Source organism: Podarcis gaigeae, assembly GCF_964106915.1.
Source record: "Podarcis gaigeae genome assembly, chromosome: 9".
In the NCBI taxonomy this organism is placed as follows: Eukaryota; Metazoa; Chordata; class Lepidosauria; order Squamata; family Lacertidae; genus Podarcis; species Podarcis gaigeae.
The window spans coordinates 64,972,845-64,999,834 of NC_139685.1; the positions used below are offsets into that span (position 1 = coordinate 64,972,845).

At 42.7% G+C, this 26,990-nt stretch overlaps 1 protein-coding gene across 14 annotated transcripts; it reads left to right on the plus strand.

Moving 5' to 3' along the window:
- The first annotated feature begins 1,056 nt into the window (after nt 1–1,056).
- Nucleotides 1,057–26,068, plus strand: KLHL8 (kelch like family member 8). 14 transcript variants are annotated; one of them, XM_083756566.1, is made up of 11 exons: nt 1,057–1,573; nt 2,448–2,632; nt 11,030–11,352; nt 14,340–14,888; nt 15,588–15,774; nt 17,788–17,931; nt 18,604–18,715; nt 19,818–19,986; nt 20,865–21,024; nt 21,473–21,674; nt 22,505–26,068. In XM_083756566.1, the coding sequence occupies exons 3-11, from the start codon at nt 11,149–11,151 to the stop codon at nt 22,626–22,628; spliced, it is 1,851 nt and encodes a 616-aa protein (XP_083612692.1). In that variant the 5' UTR covers nt 1,057–1,573; nt 2,448–2,632; nt 11,030–11,148; the 3' UTR covers nt 22,629–26,068. The 14 variants fall into 14 exon arrangements, 12 of the variants coding, with proteins under 12 accessions (XP_083612692.1, XP_083612689.1, XP_083612687.1 ...); XM_083756563.1 differs by lacking the exons at nt 1,057–1,573; nt 2,448–2,632 and adding an exon at nt 7,533–7,783; XM_083756561.1 differs by lacking the exons at nt 1,057–1,573; nt 2,448–2,632 and adding an exon at nt 7,533–7,732.
- Nucleotides 26,069–26,990: the final 922 nt, after the last annotated feature.

A 26,990-nucleotide genomic window follows, 5' to 3' on the forward strand; every position in this document is an offset into this window, starting at 1 on the left:
CAAGCACCACAGAGTTCAGCAAGATTTGCTTTAGAGTAAAGATGCATGGGGACGCAGGTGGCGCTGTGGGTTAAAGCCTCAACGCCTAGGACTTGCCGATCGAAAGGTCGGCGGTTCGAATCCCTGCGGCGGGGTGCGCTCCCGCTGCTCGGTCCCAGCGCCTGCCAACCTAGCAGTTCGAAAGCACCTCCGGGTGCAAGTAGATAAATAGGGACCGCTTAGCAGCGGGAAGGTAAACAGCGTTTCCGTGTGCGGCTCTGGCTCGCCAGATGCAGCTTTGTCACGCTGGCCACGTGACCCGGAAGTGTCTTCGGACAGCGCTGGCCCCTGGCCTCTTGAGTGAGATGGGCGCACAACCCCAGAGTCTGGCAAGACTGGCCCGTACGGGCAGGGGTACCTTTACCTTTACCTTTAAAGATGCATGCGGGAGGCAGTGGAAGACAGGAGTGCCTGGCGTGCTCTGGTCCATGGGGTCACGAAGAGTCAGACACGACTAAATGACTAAACAACAACAACAACAAAAGATGTATGTCCATGATCACTGCAGATGGTGACAATAGTCACAAAATTAAAAGATGCCTCCTTCTTGGGAGAAAAGCGATGACAAACCTAGACAGCATCTTAAAAAGCAGAGACATCACCTTGCCAACAAAGCTCCGTATAGTTAAAGCTATGGTTTTCCCAGTAGTGATGTATGGAAGTGAGAGCTGGACCATGAAGAAGGCTGATCACCGAAGAATTGATGCTTTTGAATTATGGTGCTGGAGGAGACTCTTGAGAGTCCCATGGACTGCAAGAAGATCAAACCTCTCCATTCTTAAGGAAATCAGTCCTGAGTGCCCTCTGGAAGGACAGATCCTGAAGCTGAGGCTCCAATACTTTGGTTACCTCAGGAGAAGAGAAGACTCCCTGGAAAAGACCCTGATGTTGGGAAAGATGGAGGGCACAAGGAGAAGGGGATGACAGAGGACGAGATGTTTGGACAATGTTCTCGAAGCTACCAGCATGAGTTTGACCAAACTGCGGGAGGCAGTGGAAGACAGGAGTGCCTGGCATGCTCTGGTCCATGGGGTCACAAAGAGTCGGACACGACTAAACGACTAAAGGACAACAAAAGATGCATGTGGTCAGAGTGTCAGGCAGGCATCAGTAGGCTTCTGATGGCATGCTACAGCGGCAGCTTTCAGTTTCTGCCTGCATCTAAGGGGTGCAGCTGTTTCCATGGATTCACTATAGCAACCAAGCTGGGCAAAGTATGCCTTTGTTTGTTTTGAAGGCTGGGCTTCAGGGAAGGGAGAAAAATATGCCAGTCCTTCATTCTGCCTGTCAGCATTTTCACTGTGGTGCTAGGTGGGCCAAATCTGAATGCACTTTTTCATCTCCAAGGGGTGTGGGCTGAGAGGTGATTAAGTGCTCTGTAGTATAACCAACAGACAAGTCTTTCCTCTCTCCTTCCTATTTCAACTAAATTAAACCTCATCCTAAGCCTTAAATTGAAGGGGAGCATTAGGAAACATGTGTGCAAAGGAGGAATGAGGAATGTGTGTTTCTCCCATCAACCCCAGCCAACATGGTAAGTGATCAAAGATTATGGGAGTTTAATTTCAGCCATGTTTGGAGGGCCACAGATTTCCCCTCCCAGGTTAAAGATTACAAAATGCTGAGTATTGGTGCTCTCTTTTCTGAACAATTTCCTGTTTCTCCACAAGCTGCCCTTTATTGACATTGATGGTAATTCCTCCTCCCGGTCGTTCAGATTTGCTTCTGACCTTTTCATGGTCCTGTTATTTGTTTGACTTTGATCCATCTTGATACATCATAGACTTTGTTCCATAAAATTGTGCCTTGTTTGCCCTGACAAATGTCCCTGTAACTCAAGGATGGGGAGTCTGTTTCTCTCTAGATGTTGTTGCACCACCATACCGATCACACCTGTTGTTGGCTGAAGCTGATGTGAGCTGGCATCAAACAACGTCTGGAGGGCCTTCCAAGTTATTCATTAAAAAATATTTATAAAAAGTATTTATATAGCGTATTTATTTATAAAAAGTATTTATATAGTGTCTCTTAGGCAAACATCTCATACTTTTCACAACCTTAATACAACAGAATGCATTAAAATATTATAAATTAAACAAGCACTATTGATAGTCAGAATTGTTTTTACAATGAATGGTTGGAACCAATAACCAGCAAAAGCCTCAATAGAAAGGTAACGTTTCAACCTGTGCTCAGATTGCTCCAGTTTTGCTCCTCCTTCCTAGGGAATGGGATTAACCCTGAGTCAGCCCAACACATTTTGTGACCTGAGGTGAACTATGGAATGGTGCCCCACCACTATGTCTTTCTCCTACCAAGGAAAGGTTTTATGTCACATGCACCCAAGCACATGGGAAGAAAAGCCAGCGGTGTCCAACTGTGCGTGCACTTGCACACTTTATTTCCAGTTAGGAGAATGTACCACTAGCTCCACAAGGACACCCGTAGCCAAAGATGCCCTGTTGGTTTACTGACCTAAATGCAACGCACCACACAATGGGAGAAGAAGCAGGCACAAAAGCAAGGCTAACACACACTAAAGGAAGCAGCTCGCCATTCCACACATCCTGGATTAAAGTGGAGACAGATTCAGGTAGGTAGCTGAAGACGATTCAGGTAGGTGTGAAGAATTGTGCATGCACACAAAAGCTCATACCAAGAACAAACTTAGTTGGTCTCTAAGGTGCTACTGGACAATATATATATATATATATATATATATATATATATATATATACACACACACACACACACACACACACACATATATATATCTAAAGTGGAGACACTCATTCACAAACCATGACTGGTAAGCCAAGACCAAACCTTGGATTCAGATTTTTGGTTTTATAGTGGTTTATTGCTCCTGCTCACTAGCTGGCAGCAAGCAAGCAAGAGTGCTTTGCAGATTGGCAGCAAACGTGGTGATGTGTGAACGCAACCACTGCATGCTTCCCTCAGTTATGTAAATTAATGTAGTTCCACTAGACTAAGCTAAAAGGACATAGGCAGAGTTACCAAAGCTTGACTTCAAAAAAGAAAACCAAGATATTTGGGCTAAGAAAACTCTGTGATCTTTCTGCATCAGACAGCTTATGCAATGTAACAACATAACGTACCCTCAGACCAATCTCTAGATGGAAAGGTATTCTAAAAATATGCATGATTAATCCAATTGCACATGCGTCATACCGCTCTTACAAGTGTATCATGCAGACAAAAAATAAATAAGCTTCTGAGTGCATGTGTGAAGCTTTTCTGGCTAAAAATCACACTTTGCACAAATGCTTCTTTCTTACAGTATCAAACAATCCTTTCAAATAACTAACAAAAGCCTGAGTTTGGAACAAAAACAAGTTTAACCTGATATCAGCAGCTCCTAACAGTCATCACTAAACAACTTTTTTTTAGATTTCAGGTGTGATCTAACTTCAGTAATGGAAATCAAAGCATGCTTATATTGGTTTCTGTGACTATATTATTGATAATCTTGGGACTGACATGACAAAGTCATATTGGTAACATTTGATACAACAGTTGATCCATTGCTTCATAATGGCTTCCTGTGTTATATATAAAAGAACTATCAATAATACACAGAGCAAATCAGAAAATTTTTAAAAACAAGTACGTATACATAACTATATTACATGTCTGGGTGGGCTTGCTGGAATAAACAGAAGTCTTAGTAGGCATCTAAAACAATATATAGCTTTGGTGCCTCACTAATGTTCAATAGGCAAGTTTTCAGAAGTACAAAAAAATAATAATAAACAAACCCCTAAGCAGAAAGTTTGTGTGTAATAGAATGGAATGGAGTATCCTGAAGAGGGCATGACTGGCTGGACACTTTGAACAGCTGCACTCCACACGACAACCTGTTTCTTCTTTCTTGCAGGTCTTGTATATCTAAATAAGTTTTATTCGTAGGTGCTCAGACAGAACTGGCTAACATTTTGTGACAAGAGTCAGCATCCCCCAAATGCTACCATTCAAATAAATATTTGCTGAGCTAATGGACCAACAATAAGAACGGTAACATTCCTTTCATGGTTCCTGAACAGGAATGGGAAGCGGCATGTAAGGATTAGCTTTGTCCGTGGGCCACTGTTACTTCCTGTGACCTCCCAGCATTCTTCAGCAACTGAGAAGGTATAGGACACTAAAACCAGGGTCATTCATGTCAGCTGTGCCTACTGTTTGAGAGGAGTCACATATAGCAGTTGTGCATGGCAGAGTCAGCTGGAAATGTCAGAGCAAAAATAGGCTCAGCTTGCCTATTGTTAACTAGGTGCAAATTCCTGCTTTTCCTGTACAGTAGACATTGCTCAGATTGCTTAAGTGGGCCATTCACATTGCTCATAAAGAAAGAGTCTCCATTTCCCTTTTCACACCTTTTCTGCCTGTGCTCTGAAAAATCTTTCACTTCCTGCTAGAGTGACTATATATAAAGGAGGGCGCAGACACCTCTACTTTAAGTAAGGCAAGAGCAGGCTGGTAGTTCTAAAACTGGCACTGTTAAGTGTTTGTAGGTCTGCAAGGGAACTGGTGGGGCAATTCCAAATTCTTGCTGTTCAGATAGACAGTTCCAGATCAGGTGCTTGTTGTGCAAAAAGCTTGCTAGCAACTGTTCACCCTGCCAATAGTCAATAGCTGAATTAGGCATTAGGCACAGTAACTGCACCTTGAAGAACAAAAAGGAAAAGGTTACTACTTTTAACCAGTTGTGGGGAAAACAGCAGGGAAGAGCTATTGCCTTGATGCCCTGGTTGTGAGCTTTCTGAAAACATTCTAGCTCATGTGGGGAGTTTCAGGAGTGGGAAAGCTCAAATCTTTATCTTTTGGAACTTTTCCCAAGCATCACCCCTCACTGGACCTCTTTCACACCCCAAGTGCTTTAGTATTTTTTGCCTGGCTAGAATCAAAGGTATACCTAGGCTCCCTTGCACCCTTGGCAAGGAGATGTATCTGGACCTCCAAAGCCAGGGGAGACCATGATGCAAAAACGCTAAAAGTTTGCTTTTCATTGCCTTTTGCCTTTTGTGTGCCACCAGTGACCAGAAGCGTACCTAGGCTCTTTCTTCCCTCTGAGCCTTGCTCATATTTCTAACAGGGCTGCTGACTGACTGGGGAGAGGGCCCTGTAAGGTTGCTGCAATACTGTCAGGCTGGATCCTGGCCACTTTGAGGCAGAGTGGAGCGATTTTTGCACCCTTAGAGGACACCAGCCTGCCCAACCTCTAAGTATGCCCCTGGCTGGAATGTGTCCTTGAGATAAAGCCTTTCATTTGTCTGGATGGAGGACAGAAATGTGTGTGCAAGTAAAATATGCATTTGTTGCTCTTCTCACTTTTGCTTATGACACCATCTACCTTATGGCCATCGGAAGGTTGTTCAGGAACGGAAAGTGGTCCATGGGTTGAAAAAGATGCTGGTCACTGTAGTAGAGAGGATGCTGGCCTGGCTGGAATGAGCAGGGCTCTCGGTTCTGATGTGTGGTGACCCAAGAAACTAGCAAAAAATAGGTTACTAGCAGGGGCGCCTTACCCATAGAGGCAAGTGGCGCAGGGTGCCAGGGCGCCAAGTTCTGGAGGGCGCCAGGGAAGAGGCGGAGGCTGGACGCGGCACCTCCTGACATCAGCTCGCCACCCCCGCCCGCCTCCGCCATGCCATGCCATGCCGAAGCAGTGCCACGCCTGGAGCCTCTGTCTGCTGTGGCCACTGCGGCATGAAGCAGCCATCTGAGCCAGGAGGTGCCGCGTCCAGCCTCTGCCTCTTCCCTGCCGGAGGAACCACCCTCCAGCCACTGCCCGTCTCCTCCAGCCCAGCCAGCAGCACCGTCCTCCCTAAAAAACTCTGGGAAATGGGTGGTGGGGCGCCGGAGGGAGTTTTGCACTACGGCGCCGGATATGCTTAAGACAGCCCCTGGTGGCCTAGTTATATGGCTGTATAACCCTGTCTCAAGAAGCTGTAGAAGCTGCCTATAATATCGTATCACAGCTATGGTGAGTTAGGTGATATTTGAATGGAGATACAACCTGACAAAAGCATCTTCCAACATGCATCTGCCTTGCATCTGCTCTATGCTCAGAGTGCCTGCTTTTCACCCTAGGCCACTGGTGTCTGTACAGATTGACAAGAGTGTATGTGACTGAAGAGGATCATATTTCCACACACCCACTTCACCAGTTTGGTCCAAATAGCTCAACAAAGATTCCAAGTTGTCTGCAGACACAGGCATAAGAAACTGGATAAACCAGACCATCCCTCCTATTTTTAGTGCGCTAATTAGAAGGCCCACAGAGCTGCCTTGGGAACTGGGGATGTGGTGCTTTGGTAAAAGGGTGCTTAACTCTTTTCAAAAACTCGTAATCCCATTAAGGTAGAAATTCTAAAATCTGGAACTCAGCACCATAAGAGAGGGAAAGGGGTAGGCAAAGTAGATATCTGCGTCTATGTGGTCATACAAGCCTAATCCCTCATCACCACAGCCCCCAATAATGAAAATATGAATATAAAGTACCAATTAAATGCTATTATTTGGAGCAGGCTATTATTTGGAGCTGGAGAAAGGCTCTCAAGAGCAGGTTGCAATTATAGTAACCTGACAATCCCTGCTATCACGTTTACCATCAAAAAGACACAACACGAAAAGGAAAGTCAGTGAGAGGGAGGAGGAAAAAAAGCAAATGCTGACACTAGTTCTTAGTTATACAAGTTATTGGACAGGTCAAATGGACAGGCACAATCCCTATGTGTGGTTGTAGTGGTTCAAGTGTTGGACTGGGACCTGGAGGAGACCAGGGTTCAAATCCCCCACTCGGTCATGAAAGCTCACCATCACATGGGCCAGTTGCTGCCTCCCAGCCTAGCCTACCTCACCGGGTTGTTGTGAGGATGGTAAGTATACACCACTTTGAACTCCTTGGGAGGAGAAAAGGTGGGATATAAATGCAACCTTCTCTTATTTTATTATGAAACACTTGAGTTTTGATGTGTTTTCCCTTTGCCCAAGCCGATTCACTCTCGATTTAAACCAAAATGTGTGGCAACAGAGGAAACGTTTCAAACGTCTGACACGGGGCGGGGGAGGGGGCGTGTATCCCATCCACCCGACTAAGCGTGAAAGATTTAAAGCTGTAAATCCCATTGAATTCCGTGGACTGACTTAAAACGCAGCAGAGGAAACGACATACAAAGACGGACAACCTCGCAGCGTTTCGAGCTAGTGAGGCGTACATACTCGACGCATGCGCAGAAAAACAGTATTTTCCCCCTCCCCTCAGGCGAGCGTCTCTCTCTCTCTCTCTCCAGGAGGCCGGGGGGGGGGGGCGTTAACGGCCATAAGGAGAGCTTGCGCGCGCAGCCCACGGGTTTGCGCTCGAGCCCAGAGCTCTGCAGCGCATGCGCGCGGTCCCCATCTCCTCGCTCCTCCTCCTCTCACCCGGCTCGCTGCGCTTCCTTGACACGCCCCCCCCTCCCTCCCTCCAGATACATCTCCGTCGGCTCCGGGCTGGGCGCATGCGCTGTTGGCCGCGTCCTCCGTGCATATATGCCTCTCTCTCTGTGTGTGTGTATTTGTGTATGTTTTGGGCTTCGCGCGCGGAAGGTAGGGAGCGTGCGCGCCGGAGGTAACGGCTGCTGAGGTGCAACTGCCCTGGCTGCACCAAGGAGGGAGGTAGAGAATTGGCGTGGTAAGGAGGCTGGAGCCGAGGAAGGAGAGAGGCAGAAGGGGGCTGTGGAAGGTGGGCTACAGCAAGGCGTGCTCCCTCAGTCCTGTATATTTGAGGGTTGCTCATAAGTAGCACTCTGTGCATGCTCAGAAGAAATGCCCCGTTTAAAAAAAAACAACAGCAGCAACTCGCAAGCATTCATTTATGGGTTTCTGGTTTTAGTCCTGGTAGGGTAAAGCAGTTCTTGGGGCTGGTCCAAGTTATAGATGGGGAGGAGGGAGGGGTGTTTTTAAGGCAGGGGCACCGCTCCTTGAGAAGGAAGGGGTCGTCAGGGTGCTAATCCTGGGGGGGGGGGGTTGTTTTTTGCACGTGGTTTTCCTTGGGTGCGAGAGGTGATGCTGCTGCTGTTGGTGATGATGATGGAGTTGGCGGAATGCAATTGATTCTGCTTTTGCTGAGCTGAGGGGGTGTTCCTTGGTTGTTAGGATAAAAGCTGGTTCTCTTTTCCCTTGTCGTCCGAGTGAAATAGAGCAGAAGGAAGAATGTAGAAATGCGTGAAACTGGTGAAGGGCAGAGCAGATATGAGAGGGGGAAGGAAATGAAAAAATCAAGAACTAGGTTTAAATGTGAAGTGCACATTTACGAGTCTCGGTTTTAGAAAATGAAACATAAATGGAGGAAATGCATAAAGAGGAGGGAAAATTACACAGCACTGTAGACACATATAATTTGAACATTTTACTAATTTTCTTTCAGCTAATGTTTCCTGGTGCTGCTCAGGTTTGTTTCCTTTACAGACTGATGATGTGCTTACTGGTTAGTGAATTCTGTAAAATACAGTGGTTATTTGGGTCAGAAACATCACACATTCCATAGATGGGTTCTTGCTATATTTTTGGATACAATTTTGCATATTGTTATGTTATTATAATCCCTGCTGCTTTTTGTCTTCTGTCATTGCTGCTTACATTACATTTCACTTGAATAGAATAATAGAGTTGTAGAGCTGGGGGGGTCATTTAGTGCAACCCCCTGCAGTGCAGAAATCTTGGCCAATGTGGGACTCAAAGCTCCGGCCCTGAGATAGTCTAATACCCTTATGCAGTGGATACTACAGTTTAAGCATCAATTTTCATAACTAAGCAAGACTTCCCGATTTCCAGGTGCATAACATCAGTGCCATTAATCACAATGCTCTGGGCTATGACTATAACCATGAAATGTTTTTATGTAGTTTTCCATGTTGAGAGCAGATCTTCATTTAGTTCCTCACTTAGAGAATGTACTTCTGTTTTCCATACACACTGAAAACTGAGTGTGGTGTACAGTACTTCAGTCCAAAGCAGTTTGATCATATTGCATCAATTTGCATCAGCTTATGCATTTGTTTCCATGCTCAGTTTAAAGTGCTGATACTAACTCTTAAAACCCTGAATGGTTTGGGAACAGTTTATTTGAAAGACTGCCCAGACTCAACTGGTCAAATCTTTTAAGATTGGCCTTGGAGGTGTGATAAGGTTGATCCTGTTGGTGGAAAGAAAGAACACAGATTTTTCATTTGTGGAATTTCCTCCTGTGAGAACTCAACTTGGCCTCCCCCTGCTTATGGCCTTTAAGTGGACCTGCCAAGCTTTTTTTTTGGGGGGGTGACCCCAGTACTTGAGTTGTCTTGTCAGTTAATGTTTTAATTGCAAGCTGCCTTGTGCAGGCTTCTTGTAGAAGCCTGTCATAAATATATTGAAAAATGTACAGCCTCTTTGGGAAGTGCACCTGAAGTCCACAGTGTGAAAGTGTGTCATTCAATTGCACATTGTCTATGCTGCAGTAAATGTGTATCCAGTCTCTTTCCCTCTCCCGTGCACTGATGTATCGTGGCCTTGCTGTAGTATTTGGTCTGCAGAACTCAGGACCAAACAGCAGTAGTACAGAGCAGGAGAGACAGGAAAAACGGCAGATAAGATTTAATGCTGTAACTGGGCCTGTGGACCCTCCTGTTATTTTGTCACACTACAGTCCTCCCTCCCTGAAGTTGGCCAGTATGTAATAAATCAGGGATGAAGCAAATATGTTAAAGACAGGCTGTGTCTATAACATTGTTTCCTTTTTAAGGCTGTACATATAGTCATCACACATACCATGAATTTTGGGGGGGCTCACCATTGTAATTTTTTATTCTAAGCTTTTTGTGTCAGCTGTAAGTTTCACTCTGTGAAGCTCCATGTACTGTATGTTGTTGGAGCTATATAAGCATCTACTAAACATAGTAACTTTTCTGAAAATTCCTCAGATAAAAGTATTGATATTGATAAAGCATCCTTTAAAAAATCTCTGGCTGTAGAATGGCACGATTTGTCACACAAACGTTTGCCATTGAACTGAGTAAAGTGGGTACTATATCTCTCAGGTGTAAATGGTACAACTTAAATAATAATGGCCTGATTTAAGAAGCCATGAGTGAATAATAAAACTTTAATCTGCAAGTGGTACAGTTCAGTTGTGCACAGGAAGGTATCTTTAATCTTCCTTAGATGCAAAGCAAATTGAACAATAAAAAAACCAACAGATTATATATACTTTGAGAGAACTTCCTTAACTATGCCAAAAAGGATTTTGTGATATTTAGAACTGTAGTTTGTTACTTTGGCTTTGACCCAAAGGTTCCCTGTATGAATAGATGTATGAATAGAAATAGAATAGAATGAATAGAATAGAAAGGCAGTTGGAGGGTGTCCCAACTTTAGTATTTCTCCTTCCTGCAGCCCACCCAACCTTTATGCTACGGGCCATATTGTTCCAGAAGATTTGTATCTTTTGCACTGTATACTAGAACTCAATACAAGTGAAACTAAATCCGTCAACCTTTCCTTTTACAGCATTGTGCACATTTAGGCTTGTTTTCCTCCTGTTGCTCACAGTTGCTTGGTTCTAACTCATTGTGGAAATGTACTAGCAGTGGCTTGGATCCTAACCTTCCTTCCATGAATCAATAGAGCCCATGTTCCTAGACTGCCACTTCCACCATTTTCTTTACTTCTGCAGCCCCCTGAAAATCCTCTCTTGCAGGTTTGGGAAGGCATGGAAGATTATGGATGTAGGGGGAAAGTTGGTAGAAGTCATTCACTCTCACACATGAATGGATGAGCAACTTGAGGTCCAAGCCTACGTTCCCATCCTGATAGTGACTTAGAAGTTGCCTTCTTGATTTTATTGCCTTGGTCTTTTGAAGAGACAGAATAATAGTTGGCAGCGAACTTCAACCAATGGTGTTTCAAGGGCTTGACGGAGGAAAACGCCTAATCTATTTTCATTTTCTTCTAGTAGTGAGAAAATGGCAGTTCTACTCAAGACTGGATGTTCTTCCTGATTTGCTTGGCAGGATGTGTGTGGCTTTTTTTCATGGAGACTGAGAACAAACCTGGAAGGAGACAAAACAGCTAATGGCTTCTGATTCTATGGTCCCAGAGCAAGCAAAGCATCATGTGGCAAAAGGCAGAAGGCAGCAGCCACAGGAAAGGTCACCTTTGAACAGTGATGGTGAAGAGGAAACATTTGTATTTGAAGCAAATGACGCTTGGAAGGATTTTCACAGCTCTCTCCTCCGATTCTATGAAGCTGGGGAGCTTTGTGATGTTACGCTGAAGGTGCTGATTCCATATTTCCTCCTTTGTGTGTATGTGTTTTGTGTGTAGAATGGTTTGTGTGTTTATGTATTAATTCACTAGAAAATATATTAGCTTTGCATCATTTATGTTGACAACATTTGGGAGTTAGTGCCATGCAGTGTTGTCTTCCCTTTAACCCAAACTCTTCCTCGAAATGCTGCAAGTCAGCAGACTATTTGGTGCTTGTAGGGAGAGTGTGATTGTGCTAAATTTATGGACTTGAACTCAAATTTCAAAGTCCCCCCCCCCTATTATTGTAAAAGGCCACAGTACCTATATAAACCCACTCAGCTGATGTGACATGGCTGCCATCTTGTTCAGATAATGTCATATATGCAAGCCTGGTCTTAACATTCTCTTCCTTACGAGGTTGCTGAACACCAAGGGTAGGCTGTGGGTTAGCCAATCCCAGTGGTGTTTCCAGGTTTCTAAGTGTACCTCTTCACTTTCTCCCAAGTAAGTAGTAATTGCCATCCTCTTCTAGTGGGAAAAGCCCTAATATTGGGGATAACAATTTGAGGTGGACTAAGTTGCTACTGTCCCCTCTTGCTTCTCCTATAACAGAGTGTGTGGGTATGGGTGTATTGGAATGGGAGTACATGCGCGAGCAGTGAAACCCGGAAGTAATGCGCTCCGTTACTTCCGGGTCGCCACAGAGCGCAACTCGAAAATACTTATCCTGAAGCGTATTTATCCCGAGGTATGACTGTATCCACAAAAATGCCCTGAGAGCCCAGCTGCTTAGTTAATGGGTTTCAGGCAGCCTAGGTTTACTACATATTTTGTCCTTATCTTCTTCTTCTTCTCTTAGGTGCCCTGCAGGCAATTGCAACAGTGGCATGGAGGCAACTCTTCCAAGGGTTCATCCCACAGTTCTCTTGTAATGTGAAAGATCAAGGTCACAGCTATATATTGCCTGGTTACCACAGATGATTAGAAAGTTTCTCCTAGGCAAAAGGATGACTTGGAGCCCATTTCCTGTAGCACATTCCTGTTTTAGTGCTTTTTATATTGTATCTCTTTTCATGATACAATTTTACCATTTTTATGTTGTATTCTTGTATGTTGCTTAAAGATTTTTAAACAAAGTGGTTTATAAATTATTTAAATAAATAAATAAATAAATAAATAAATTAATAAATAAATTTGAAGGACTGCCTAGTTCAGTGGTACCTTGGGTTAGGAACTTAATTTGTTCCGGAGGTCCATTCTTAATCTGAAACCATTCTTAACCTGAGGTACGCTTTTGCTAATAGTGCCTCATGCTGCCACCGTGCCGGCACCGTGAAATTTCCGTTCTCATCCAGGGGCAAAGTTCTCAACCCGAGGTACTACTTCCGGGTTAGCAGAGTTTGTAACCTGAAGCATTTGTAACCCAAAGTACCACTGTTCTTTAAAAACCCACTATACATGCTCAGTTCAGTGCATGCTTGAACTCTTATCAGCAATATATAGCTGTGACCTTGATCTTTAACATTACAAGAGAACTGTGGGATGAACCCTTGGAAGAGTTGCCTCCATGCTTTTGTGTCAGAAGCCTTCTCCTTTGTTTTGCAAAGAGATATTGCAGTTTTTTATCCTTTTCACACTAAAAACTACTGCTGTTATCAAGATTGCACGCTTCCCCCCTCCTCTTGCACAACAGGAAGGGGGACTTACATGTGGTGATAGGTGTCAGTTATTATTTGAAACAAATAAACCAGAAATCTAGGTTACAACAAACTCTGGTAAGTTTCAAAGTAAGCTACCATTGAGTTGTGGGTTGATTCTGACTTGTTTAAATAAGAGTTTGTAAGCCAGAATGCTTGTTCATACAACTCAAATTGACATTTTTTGACAGTGAAACTAATCTTTGCAGAAGAGAAAAGGTTGATTAATAGAAAATATTATCAAGAGGATTTTTGTACCTGAAAACACATCCTGCAAATTTAAGAAAAACAGCTGGGTGGGGGAAGCTAACTTCTTTAATATGGAACCTAAAGACTGCTGGATCATAAAATGTAAACTTTCATTAGACTCATATCCTTATTTTCAATTGATAGTTAATCTTTAAAATCATATAAGGCACAAATATTTTCAGCCGGGTTGACTATCCAGTGCAAACCCATTTTTCCATTTCTGTACTGAAATAGCACATTTATTTTATTCCATTTATATCCTGCCCTTCCTCCTGCTTTAGGGTTTGTGTATGAATATTGGTCATTTGTTACTAATCTAGTGGTAGATAGCCAAAGTGGTTGCATTGCCTTTTCCATGGTCAAATTGTACACACAGATCCACTAGCCTTGTAATGCAGCAAAATTGACCCAGCATAGTGATGTCTGTCCTTTTTTCATGGCAGCACATTGTCTAAAGTCATGTACAGCTAATTGCTTTTCATCATTTCTTGGCAAGAAACTGTTTTGGCTGCATTAGATTGCTGTGGCTGTGGATTATTAAAAGAACAGCTAATTGAGATGACTGGATAAAACTACTAGAAATAATTCAGGGATGGAACTCTATCATTAAGCTAGTTGAAAGTGGGACCAATGAAAAATGATTTTCTCTTGCAGTTAAAGCAAAAAGTAGGTTTAACAACTGAATATGGACTGCATATTCATTGCTGAAATGTTCATCAATACAAATAAGGTTGTGATACTGTGATCAATATAATTTATCTTTCAAATTTATATAAATACTTGATGGAGACTTTTCAATAAAATGTTATGACTCTTACAACAGTACCATACATGTATACTAATCTATACAGAAAATTGTCATTGATCTGAGTTGTGTTGTTAGTCAATTTTCTGTTTATTCAATGTTCTTGATAGTTCTGAGGTCAATACCCCTTTGCACTTCTGGATTTGATTAATGCTAATAATTTTTAAAATACGTTACTACATCTTTAGAATTCGAGACCACAGCTTCTTTGTATTAAGGTAAAACAATTAACTCTATTAATATAAATGTATGTTATCCCACAGGTGGGTTCGAAGTTGATCTCCTGTCACAAGCTTGTCCTGGCTTGTGTTATTCCATACTTCCGAGCCATGTTCCTTTCTGAAATGGCAGAAGCTAAACAGAGATTGATCGAGATCAAAGACTTTGATGGTGACGCCATAGAAGATTTGGTCAAATTTGTCTATTCATCTCGACTGACTCTGACGGTAGACAATGTCCAGCCTCTCTTATATGCGGCCTGCATTCTTCAGGTAGAGGTAGTGGCCAAAGCTTGCTGTGAATACATGAAACTACACTTCCATCCTTCAAATTGCCTGGCAGTGAGATCCTTTGCGGAGAGCCACAATCGTATTGACTTGATGGATATGGCCGATCGCTATGCATGTGAACATTTTGCTGAAGTGGTGGAATGTGAAGATTTTGTGAGTGTGTCGCCTCAGCACCTTCATAAACTGTTGTCTTCCAGTGACCTGAGCATTGAAAGTGAAAAGCAGGTTTATGGTGCTGCTATTAAATGGCTTCTGGCCAATCCACAGCATCATGCTACATGGTTAGATGAAATAGTTGCTCAGGTAAGGACCAGATGAGAATGGAGTAACTAAATCTATTGGTGTCTCATAATATGCAGAGGTGGGGTGATCTGTGGGGTGATTATACTGGTTCATCACATTAGAACTGGATCACTTTTTTGTTCTCCAAAAAGATTGACACTTAAGACAATTTTTCTCTTATGCATTCTTTGTGACAAATTGAAGTTGGGGTCACTTCTGTTAAATCCCTGAAAACTACGGGTTTCTCAAAAGCAAATTCGGTTACTTTCCATCTCAGAGCCAGGTCACACACATCTGCATCTTGTCACCACACATTATTTGATGACTTGCAGCTGAATGCATGAGCAGCATTGATTTGTGGAGAGATTAAATATTTTATGCATGTCAGTCATAGTTCAAAAGTGCAGGCAGCAAGTAATCACAATGTGTGTGTAAGTAGGATATGTCAGGGTTCACAGCAGCTATACACATGGAGGAATGTCACTGTTGTTACAGCTAAATGGAATCTTGTTTTTTCATCTTCTGGATCTCTCTCTAGTGAAGACATAGGACATACATACTGGGTTCAGTTGTAGGCCATACAGATGCAGATTGACCATACTGAACAAGGCAAATAGAGGATCACGATGTTCTCCATAATGTCTCTGGAGGCTTGCCTTGTAATTGCTGAGAACTGTTACTATTGGTTCAGCTGACCACCCATAATCTCCATTCTCCTAGGTGCGCCTACCACTGTTACCCATTTGTTTTCTCATGGGAGTAGTGGCAAAAGAAGAAATTGTCAAGCAGAACCTAAAATGTCGGGACTTGCTGGATGAAGCAAGGAACTACCACCTTCACTTAAGTAGTCATACCGTGCCAGATTTTGAGTATTCTGTACGGACAACACCAAGGAAACGCACAGCAGGTAACTAGTTTCTGAGGCACCAGTGTTTTAGAAACTCACAAAAAGTCTATTCTGTAATACAGAGGTGTAAGTATTCATGGTAGAATAGTAAAAGACAACATAAATGAATTTGTACACAGCATAACATTAGTAAGCCGTGTCATTTTATTTAAGTGCCTTAGGGTGTAGCTTTTTCAATTCACTTTGTGTGGGGGGAGGGAGAATCTGTATCTACACAAAAGGTTGTTTCACAATGGTATAGCATTGCCTTGGCATGAGCCTCTGATTTGAATGCTAAACCATGGAATACTGTCTCAACTGAGGTGCTAAATTTCTTGTATTGAACAGTATGTATTACAGCCTAACAGTCCCAATGTACAGTCCTTGGATACATTAATGCATTTGAATGATGGAGAACAGTTTTCAACAACAACAACAAAATTCCTTCCAGTAGCACCTTAGAGACCAACTAAGTTTGTTATTGGTATGAGCTTTGGTGTGCATGCACACTTCTTCAAATATGTATGTTTTCAACATAACATATAATCTGCCTCCATTGCAATTGATAACAAAAACTCCCACCTTAAAGGAGCTGGGCTTTGCCCGGTTTTTGTTGTTTACTTCAGTCATCTGAAGCGATGTGCTCTATAGGAATCTTGAAGCAGTGTAGTGAACGTTGCCTGTGGTGGTGTTGGCCAAAAACATGTATCTCTTTAAAGTGGAGAGGGTTGCATGGCATGTCCCCTCTCCCATGTGAAATGAAGACACTGGACACATTATTTAAGGTGTGGGCATGATTATTTAATGGGCATGAAAAGGCCACAACTTTATTGATTACAGAACTGAAAGGTATTGGCCTTAGGCATTGGCTCCTATCGACTACCCGGCATGGAGACCGGGAAGGATTATCCACAAGCCGTGGGAGTCCTGTTGAAGTACGCCAACTAGGATCCCACGGGTGTCACCGCTCGGGGGCATGCCGGGAGCCCTTACCTCCCTAGGTTTCGGACAAGGCAACGCCACCCGGAGTCCTTTACCGGACTACCCTTTTCATTGGTGGAAGGTGATGGCGCTTCCTTCCCCCCCATTCATTTGTATAACAATTAACCCCTGCCAATGCCTAACCGTGAATACCGTGGAAGTTGTGACGTTTGCTACGAGGTAGGCGAAAAAACCAAAAGGCTGGAAGTGTGCCAAATTGGAAAAATTCCTACCAGGCCCCTTGTGGCGACCAACCGGAGTCCATAGCAAGGTCATAGCTAGCTAAGCCTAAAGGGTGGGTGGGATGGGAAAAACCGCTCAGCTGGAAAGGGGAAAGAGGGTGGTCCCCGGGCGTGCCTGGCCTTAAATAGGCTAGGCCACGCCTCCCCAGTCCACCGATTGGCGGACAGGGTCGAAGGCACGCCCAGGGATTCCCTGGTTCTCGCGGGGGCAAAAGGCCAGCCCCCGCGTGTGTGGGAGGGGGTAGGCCGCAACCCCCTCTCCTCCCAAGCTCGGAAATGGCTATGTTGGGATTGTGAATGGACTAAAAACAGGCTTGTTAAGGAGCCACTTGCCTGGAAGTCCATGGTGAGTTAGAATTGCTGTAGGCAGATAGCCTCCTGCAAGTTGAAGCAAGCTGGTTTTCTTTATGTTGAGCTGTCAAAAATGCATGTGAATAGGGAGGCTATTGAACATTTTAAGGGGTTATTAACTTTTGTGGATCTTTCCACAAACCTTGATTGGGTGACTTGTCTATTCCAGCTCTGACTTCCCTCTCAGTCTGTGTTGAAGCCTCAACCCAGTTCATCCTAAGTTGAAGCAGGGTGGAACTGTTGCTGTTGAATGACAAATTGTCAGTGTTGAACATTGAAAACAGTAAATAACACTAAGCCAACCAAACAGACCAGTTTCTACTATTTAGTTTTAACAGGACTTTTAATGTGTGCTATGTGCAGCATTCTGTACTTTGCCACCCTGTGAATTTTGTGTGATGAATACTGACGTTCTTAAGAAATGAGGTGTTTGTGACTTTTGTTGTATGTTTTCTGTTAGGTGTCCTTTTCTGTGTTGGTGGTCGTGGTGGATCTGGCGACCCATTTCGCAGCATTGAATGCTACTCTATAAATAAGAACAGCTGGTTTTTTGGCCCTGAAATGAACAGTAGGAGGAGGCATGTGGGTGTAATCTCTGTGGGAGGTTGGTAAAAAGAAATCTCTGCTCTAAAATTGCTTTATACTTTGTTGAAGTTAATGACTCAGCCATTCCATCAACCAAAATTACAGCCTTTGTATACAAAATAGCTGAGAAATAGTAGTTGGCTTCTTGCAATAAAAAGATGCGATTGTTTCTGTTTTGCAGTCAACTGGTTTTGTGTTCTGGGTTTCTGCCCAATGAAATGTCCTCTCTAGTACTAAAAATATAACTCACAGCTTGAGTCTAGCCACAGTACCTACCACTGAATTCAACACTAGGAACTATTTACTGTACTAGTAAATAGCATTGCATCTTAAATTAGAAAAGATTTAAAGCTGCTGCCTTTTAAGGCTGCCTTTGTATCCTAGAACTATAAAGTATCATCAGGTCCCTGAGACTATTATTTTCCCCTGATCTTTAGATAATATGATGCAGATTTCTTTACAGAAAAAAAATATTGTAGACATTACGCTATAGCAGTAATGGAATATGTATAATAGAGTGGCAAAAAAATGTGTATAATTTCACTAGTGCAGCTCAGTGATTATGTGTGAGCTAAGACCTCGGAAGCAGCTGTTTCACATCTTGTCTTCTTGATATCATACTAGATGGCCATAGGAAATACTTTAAGGAATTAGCCTAGTTTGTCTGACCAGAAAATTTTATATGTTTCAGGTAAAGTTTATGCAGTGGGCGGACATGATGGAAATGAACATCTGGGCAGCATGGAAATGTTTGATCCTCTCACAAATAAATGGATGATGAAAGCATCAATGAATACCAAAAGGTATACAAACATGGCATGAACATTCTGTTTTGTTGTTGTTAAAGAAGTAGATTCATGTGGAATGCATTACCGTTTATTGAGGTATACATCAGATAGGCTGTACATAGAACAAGTAACTAGTCATTGCCAATGCCTGCAGTCCAAAGTAAGATGCAACACAGAAGGTGAATAGTGGACATAAAAAATATGTGATGAGCACGTAAGGTGAAAAACAGAAGTGGGGAAGGAACAAAATAAATTAGAAAAAGAATCAAAGTTGTTATTTTAGCTGAGGTAATTGTAAATAGAGTGTTTTGTGAAGCTGTTGGAAATCTCCAATATAAGAGGATTCTTTATATTCTTTTGAGAGTTTGGAATAGACTGATAATGGCAAAATGGAAATTAAAACTGAATTTAGGCCTTCAAAGAAACATGGGGGAATAAAGTGTGGAGGAGGCATGAGGACATCTATGCCATCTTCACCCCTGACCTTCCAGCATTGAGTGGAATGGACTTTCCAACATACGCAAAATACCCATTCAGACCTTTCTACTTGAAGTGAGAAAGCAGAGCTAGAGCTGAAAAGGGCAGGGAAGCTGCTGCTGGTGGTACTGCATGTGCCACACTTCATTCCTCATGTGTTGATTGAATACATGAATGAATGGGGCTTTTGTATGTAGAAAATTAGCCCTTGCCAGCATACAGCAAGAAAGAATTTATGTCAAAACTTGCAGTTCACTGATCTGTTAAACCTTCATGTTGTCGTTGAATATTATTATCTGGTGATTAGTGTGGTTGAAAAAAATTAAAGAAAATTGACAGAATTACAAACCTGCAAATGTTCTAGAGTCCAAAATCTGTTCTTTAATTCTTTCAATCATTCTTGCAATAACTTGAAGAAACATTTTAAATGTTATTCACTGCTTAAGGTCTCTTTGATTGGGAAAGAAGCTTCCATTTGTGGTTTACGCTTGGGGTTTTATTAACCTTGGTATTCTTGAAAAGTTGCCAAAGTGAGGTAGAGCTAATGATACCTAGTAACTCACTTTGCCAGTTTGTAACTCACTTTGTCAGTTTGTTTTAAGATTATGTAGTCTGATAACTAATTGTGTTACTTTATTAGGAGAGGGATTGCTCTGGCTTCTCTTGGAGGCCCCATTTATGCTATTGGGGGACTGGATGATAACACTTGCTTCAGTGATGTGGAGAGATACGACATTGAATCTGATCAGTGGAGTGCTGTAGCACCTATGAATACGCCCCGGGGAGGTGTTGGCTCTGTGGCTCTTGTGGTAAGCGACTCTGGTTTTTTTATTAGCATTCAAAGGGCATCGGCACAGAAATGTCATATAGAACTCTTCAGTGAAAATGGGATGTCTTTGCTTGGTGTCATTTGCTTGGAGCTTAGTGTATTTTTGGTCTTTGTGGAAGCCGCCCAGAGTGGCTGGGGAAACCCAGCCAGATGGGCGGGGTACAAATAATAAATTATTATTATCATCATCATCAAAAATAAAAAACAAAAAACTATTTTTAATTTCTGTCATTATTCTGTGTCTTAAAATAGTTATTTAACTCTGTGGAACTTTGTCAAGTTTTTTTAATATATATGTATTATTATTATCTTGCCGAAGGCAACCCTAAGCAATCTACAACCAAAGTCTTGTTATTAAGTGTTGTTCATTGCAGTATTTACCTGATTGCAGGGTTTTTTTGTGCTAAGTCTTGTTATATAGAAAGTTGTTAATGTGGATCTTGCTGTTTTAATTCATTTTATTGTTTTTGCATGTTGCCCAGAGGATTTTTCGGTTTTTTTGGAGGGGTAATTGATAAAAAGACTATATTTACTAAATAGAATTAAATAATATAAGTACAGTATAACTTTGGCAAGTATAAAATAAGTAATATCCACAGACGATAATTTTGAAACCTGAAAACTCATCTAGTAAATTGGATTGAAAGCTCGCTGTTGTGTTGGCAATGATTATATGGTGCTCAAAATTTTATCCTTGGGGATAGACTGCTGCTGCCTAGCAAGCTGGTTGACAACTCTTTCTTTATACATTGTGAGAGCAGAAGGGACACATCTTGATTTTTGCTGCAGTAACGCACCTAATTCACCCTTGGGCCTGACTGTTGGATAGAACATTCATTTGATCTTTCCTCTTTTCAGAACCATGTATATGCTGTTGGTGGAAATGATGGTGTAGCTTCTCTCTCCAGTGTGGAAAAGTATGATCCTCATCTAGATAAATGGATAGAAGTGAAAGAAATGGGTCAGCGAAGAGCTGGCAATGGGGTTAGTGAACTCCATGGCTGCCTATATGTGGTAGGTGAGTAGCACCTAGACAGTTATCCATGTGCTTAACTCATCTTCTTGTAGCTTTGCTGTAAGTGTTTGAAAAAACATCATCAAATGATTACACTGGATTTTAAGTATTTTCGTCGCTGGCTGTGGACAATACTGTATTTTGTGATAAACAAGCTACCTTTTTTCAAGACAACAGTGCACTACTAGACATAAACCTCGGGCTCCTCTTCTTACTAATGTTGAGGTACACTTGCTTACAGATCATGCTAACGATGGACTAGGCTTTAGCTTTATAAGAATTGCGGGCTTTTAGGTCAAATAGCAGCTCCATTGTATTTTTTTGCACTGTTTGAATTACTGGGTCACTATGCATCCTGTAGCTTTGCTCCGCAGAACAGCTTGTGATAAAACTATTGCATAGTGAGAGAAGATTTCATGCTTCACTTGTGTATATATATGCCTTGACGCAGGTGGCTTTGATGACAATTCTCCACTGAGCTCTGTTGAACGATTTGACCCTCGCAGCAACAAGTGGGAATACGTAGCGGAGCTTACGACGCCTCGGGGTGGAGTTGGCATAGCAACGTTAATGGGCAAAATCTTTGCTGTTGGAGGGCATAATGGAAATGCTTACCTGAACACAGTGGAAGCCTTTGATCCTGTGGTGAACAGGTAACTTTGATTCTGGCTTTGACAGAGCTAGGTCTTTATGCTGGATGAGACGTGAACCAATGGATTCAAGTTACAAGAAAGGGGGGGAATCCCACAAGAGGTGGTGGACTCTCCTTTCTTGGAGATTTTTAAACAAAGTTTGGATGGCCATCTGTCATGGATGCTTTAGTTGAGTTTCCTTCATGGCAGTGGGTTGGACTAGATGTCCCTTCCAATGCTACAATTCCATGATTCTATGAAAAGTAGGGAAAATCTGTGTGGTTGATGCTAAAGTCACACTTTCTCTATTGCAGCTGCCACCAAGCAGTTATTAGACTTGGTATTCATTCTAGGGGATTAGCAAATGTACAAGTGAAAAGGAGGGTGTTTTTTTGGACAGACCTGTTGTAATGGATGAGTCTAGGAAGCAGAAAAGCAGGAATTTTGACAGAGATGGTAGGAAAAATGTACCCCAAAACTCATTCATCATTCTTAGACAGGTATAAGCATTTATAAAAATCTTGTTTTAAAATTATATTTGGCCTTGAACTATTGCTCTTTTTGTGCATGGGAAGCTAAACACTCTCCTGTGCCTAGTCTTGCTATTTAAGTGCAAATGGACCAGCATTTACTTCTTCACCAAAGTTTCCTTCATGGGTGGTGGTAGAACCCATAAATAGTTACAAAAATAAAATAGAAGCAATTTTCAAAATTAGCACCTTATAAGAGATTTTGTCACGCTAAGCTGTGTAGAGGTGTAGCTAAGCTTTTTTCACTTTAAGATATTTGACGTGCCAGTTGCATTGCTAACGCCCCTTGTATTCATTTTTTCCTCTTTCATTCTTTCTCAGGTGGGAGCTTGTTGGTTCCGTGTCTCACTGCAGAGCTGGGGCCGGTGTGGCCGTGTGTGCCTGCCTTGGCAGCCAGATCCGCGACGTGGGTCAAGGGTCCAGCAATGTGGTGGATTGCATGTAAAATTGAAGACTTTGTGAAATGCCGCAATACTTTACAACCTTTGTGCAAAGACATTTTGATTTTATTTAAAAGCAGTATGTGTAGATGCTCAAAAGCTTTTTTTATTTATAGAACTTGTTCATGTTCATACCTGGTAGCAAACCATGATTTAGCATTACATGCATGAGCTGAATCAAGTTCAGTGCATCCTTGGCCTTCTTTTCCTTCCTCTCTCCTTGGTCTTGGGCAATGTTTAGCTTCACTTTCCCTGAATCTCAGCCTTTCTTCTCATCTGGACCAGGGATCCTGATTTCTCTCAAATCCTAGTTAAACAAACCACCTTCATAAGAATCTGGCTTATCTTGAAATTCACAAGAGTTTGTGATAAACCAGTGCTTTGGAAAACAGGACCAGTTGAGATGCAAGGAATGATGTTCTGGCCACAAGGGAAATCCACGGCATTTCCAGGGCTCATTCTAGCTCATGCATGTAGCTCTAAGTTCGCAAATATATCCTCACCAGTTGTTTAGTACAGGAGTGAGGAACCTGTGTCTTTCCAGATGTTTGACTACAACTCTCATCATTCCTGATCATTGTCCATTCTGCTGACGCCAATGGGTGTTTGGGTCCAACATTTGGAAGGCAACAGGTTGGTCTGGCTTAGAACACGTCCCCCAGTGTTTTCATAGTAACAGAGATGTGGGGACTTCTTTTTAAGCATCTTATAACTGCCAAAGATGTTGGAGAACCTTTTGTCTGTATATTTCAAATGACTGGGATTTGTCCTCAAAAGTTGGTACACTTACAATTATCACAGTTATCTAGAGAATCCTTTAAGACTTGCATACATTCTGTTTAAAAACTCTTGACTTTATGTGTAAATGTGTTCTACAGTTGTAACACTATGCAGACCCATAAAAGCCTGGAAAACTCCAAACTCCTGAAAAGTGTTAATTAGGAAATTGACTTGAACAACACTTGAGAGATTCTGGTGTTCTGATATCTTGGTTTTCAGAAACTGCATTTGATGCCAGTTTTGTTTGCTCAGGCAACACAGATGAATCGGTTTGTAACAGAACATTCTGCTTCCTTGTTGAAAATTGTACAGTAGAAACAAGGATCATGAACTGTCTGGATCAAGGATTATGAAAAAATAGTGGTTGCTGGTAATGTTGTAACAAGGTGAAATATATTGCTTATTGAACCATCTTCATTTCATCCTAAGAGCTAAAGCAGAGGTTTTTAACCTTTTTGAATCCACAGCTCCCTAGGCCAACTACATTCTTTCTGTGGCACCCCTGTGGGGCTCAGGAGCCCAGTTATGTCACCTCTTGCCTACAGAGCTGGCAGCCTCTCGCCCTTTTTTCAAATGCCCTCCCTTGTGGCGTGTTCCCTCAGCCTCCTCTCCTTGGGAGTCCTCTGGGAAGCTGCTACTGCTGCCCCTAATCTCTGAGCTCTCCCCCTGCCCCAAAGAGAGGTGCCTCCTCACACTGCCCCACAGGAAGAGGGTGCCCCCAGGCTTAGTGGCCCAATGGAAACTGGCCAAAGGTGAACGTGAGACCAGCAGCTTATTTTGGGAGGCAGCAATGACAGCAGTGGGTGCTGCTGGGCCTGCATGGTGGAAAGGACTCACCTTCAGCACTGGGCACTCACCTCTCAGGTAGGCCTTGCACACAGTAAGCACAAGAAAGGTCAGCACAGCGCCTGGCTGCCTGCCAGGCTTCCAACTTGTTTGCCTATTTGCAACAGCAAGAGCTGGCGGACTGGCTAGCTGAGCTCCCTTGCCCACTTGCTTGCTTACTCCAAGGCCACCTCAGCTCCTGGCAACCAGCCCCAGAGGCTCCATTTGCCTGGGGAGATTGTAGCCAGGGCTGCTGCAACAAACAGCCACACAAACCTTTGGAAGGCAGAGATGTGAGAGGGCATCAGAGGGAAGGAGAGAGAGACAGAGGCCACTTTTGCCCACGGCACCCCAACCATCATTCAAGGCACCCCAGGGTACCACGGCACACTGGTTGGAAACCACTGAGCTAAAGGGATTTTTGTGTCCACTCTCCTGCTGTTTATGAATCGCCTTTGTCTGTTTTTCTTGAGGTTACTGACTTTTACTTCAGTTTCCAACCTTGCATCTGAATCCTGGACCATTCCATTTTCAGATTTCTCATGTGACTTTTGGGACAATCATTCAGTAAATCATTCAGAAGCTGGTCATCTTGTGCTGCTCACCTTGAATGGACTTTTCTGGTTAGTTTGCAAAGCCAGAAAATAAATTTGCCTTAATGGTAATGAAAGGGGTAGGTTTTTCAGTTTTGTTTTTTCTTACGTATGTGTCGCGTGTGCATGTATGCTCACTTTATATTCAAAACAATCATTGCAAGTCATTTCCCAAAGAAGTTATCTCACTTGGGGCCCGATACTGCAATGCCACCGCAGGATGGAGGAACCTTTGTGGATCCCTGTCAGATGGCGACTTTGTCCCTGGGTGAATATCTGCAGAGATCCAGGTGAAAGGTTTAATATTGTATGAAGTTGTGGAAATAGGTTGGCACCCAGCATCTCACTGTGTGAGCTCCTTGAAGAAGAAGCAGTACATAAGGAAAGGTTTGTAGTCTTAAGCCATGCTGGTTCATTTCCATACCCCCTTTCCCTTCCTGGTGGGAGAGCTAGTGTTTTGGAATGGATCAAGCCTTTCTCTAGTGGTTTAAGTGTGTCTTGTTCTATTGTTAACTTAGAGGAGAGTACAGTTGTTAAATCATGCTAAATATTTCTATTGGGCAGCCTGAAGGAAAAATGAAATTAGACTTGTGTGTACATTAGTTGAAGGTTTCCTTAATTTGCAGTCTTTTCCATTTAAAATTTAATTTACCTGATTTGATGTAGTGGGTCTATTTTTTATTCCCCCCCCCCCCAGTTCTTTGTCAGAACTGCACTGAAATTCTTTTGTTCTGGTTACTTAGCACTCAACCTATGGAGCTCTGCATGTGAGACAGTATATAGCTGTATTTTAAGAGCAAGCATCTTGAGGCAGCTTTCCTCTGTTGTGGCAAAAGCTCACGAGGCAAGAAACAGTGCCGCATCCTTTTATCATAAATGAAATTGGGCATTTTGATGAGTATGCGATTTGGGAGCTGCCTCAACACAGCTACATACAAAATTGCAACTTCCCATCTCACAAGGGAAAATTTGGGGGAAATGTATATGGCTAAAGCTTTATGCCTAAACATTTTATGGTGGGTGGGATTGGCTTTGAGGCACAATATGGGCATAACAACACTGTGTTTCTTGGAGAAACAGTTATTTAATGATTCTCTGTATGTAGTTCTATCACTTTACTATTGCACTGCCACTTCTAAAACCTGGTTTGTATTAGTCTGTGGTATCCAGTGGACAAAATGCAGAATGAAGTGGTGTGGTATGTTGTGTGGAAATTGGCAATATTGTAATAAAATACATTTATTTGTTGGCTTGTGCATTTATTTCTCATTTGGGTGGAACTTCAGTGCTGAAAGGCAGATAGCGGGTGTATCTTAGGTCCCCTGGAAGCTTTATCACTGACACTTAAGAGATACAGAAGGTATCTGAATAAACTGAACATTAAATTATCAGAAACTATTGCTCTTCTGAGGGTTAGTGTTGATGAACCATCTACCTTATGATATTAAATTTTATTTTTTGACAGAGTTCTGCTGATAGGACTACCTGTGGTCAGAGTCCTTTGTTTAGATGCATATTTTGTAACCTGCTGGTGTCTTGCTGTGCAGTCCATGGATAGCTCTGGCAGCACCGTGCAACAGATCATCATAGAAATCTCTAGAAACATGAAGCAGAGAAGAGGTTGTAATCATAATTCCTAGCGCCAAATACTTTTCTAAATGCAACATGTTTCTGCTATGCGTTTGTTCCTTCTGCCTGCTGCATCTCGTGTCACTAAGTCACAAACTTATAGCTTGCTGTGCAGGAGCAGTTATGACTCCCAGAGTGGGTTAGAAGTGTTGATGACGACGATCCCTGCCTTTACATAATCCAAAAGACATGACATAGAAGGGAAAGTGATTGGGAGCGAGGAGAAAACAGATAACTTGGGCATGATTTCTTAATTATGGACAGTGTTTTTTCTTTTCTTCAGGGGGTACTCAATGGTATGCAGTACCAGCACCTCTTTTTTGTTGTTAAAAATTGTGGCACTTACTGTAACAGCTTCATGGTAGGTAAAGGTACAGGGACCCTTGACCATTAGGTCCAGTCGTGACCGACTCTGGGGTTGTGGCGCTCATCTCACTTTATTGGCCGAGGGAGCCGGCGTACAGCTTCCGGGTCATGTGGCCAGCATGACTAAGCCGCTTCTGGTGAACCAGAGCAGCGCACGGAAACGCCGGTACCTAT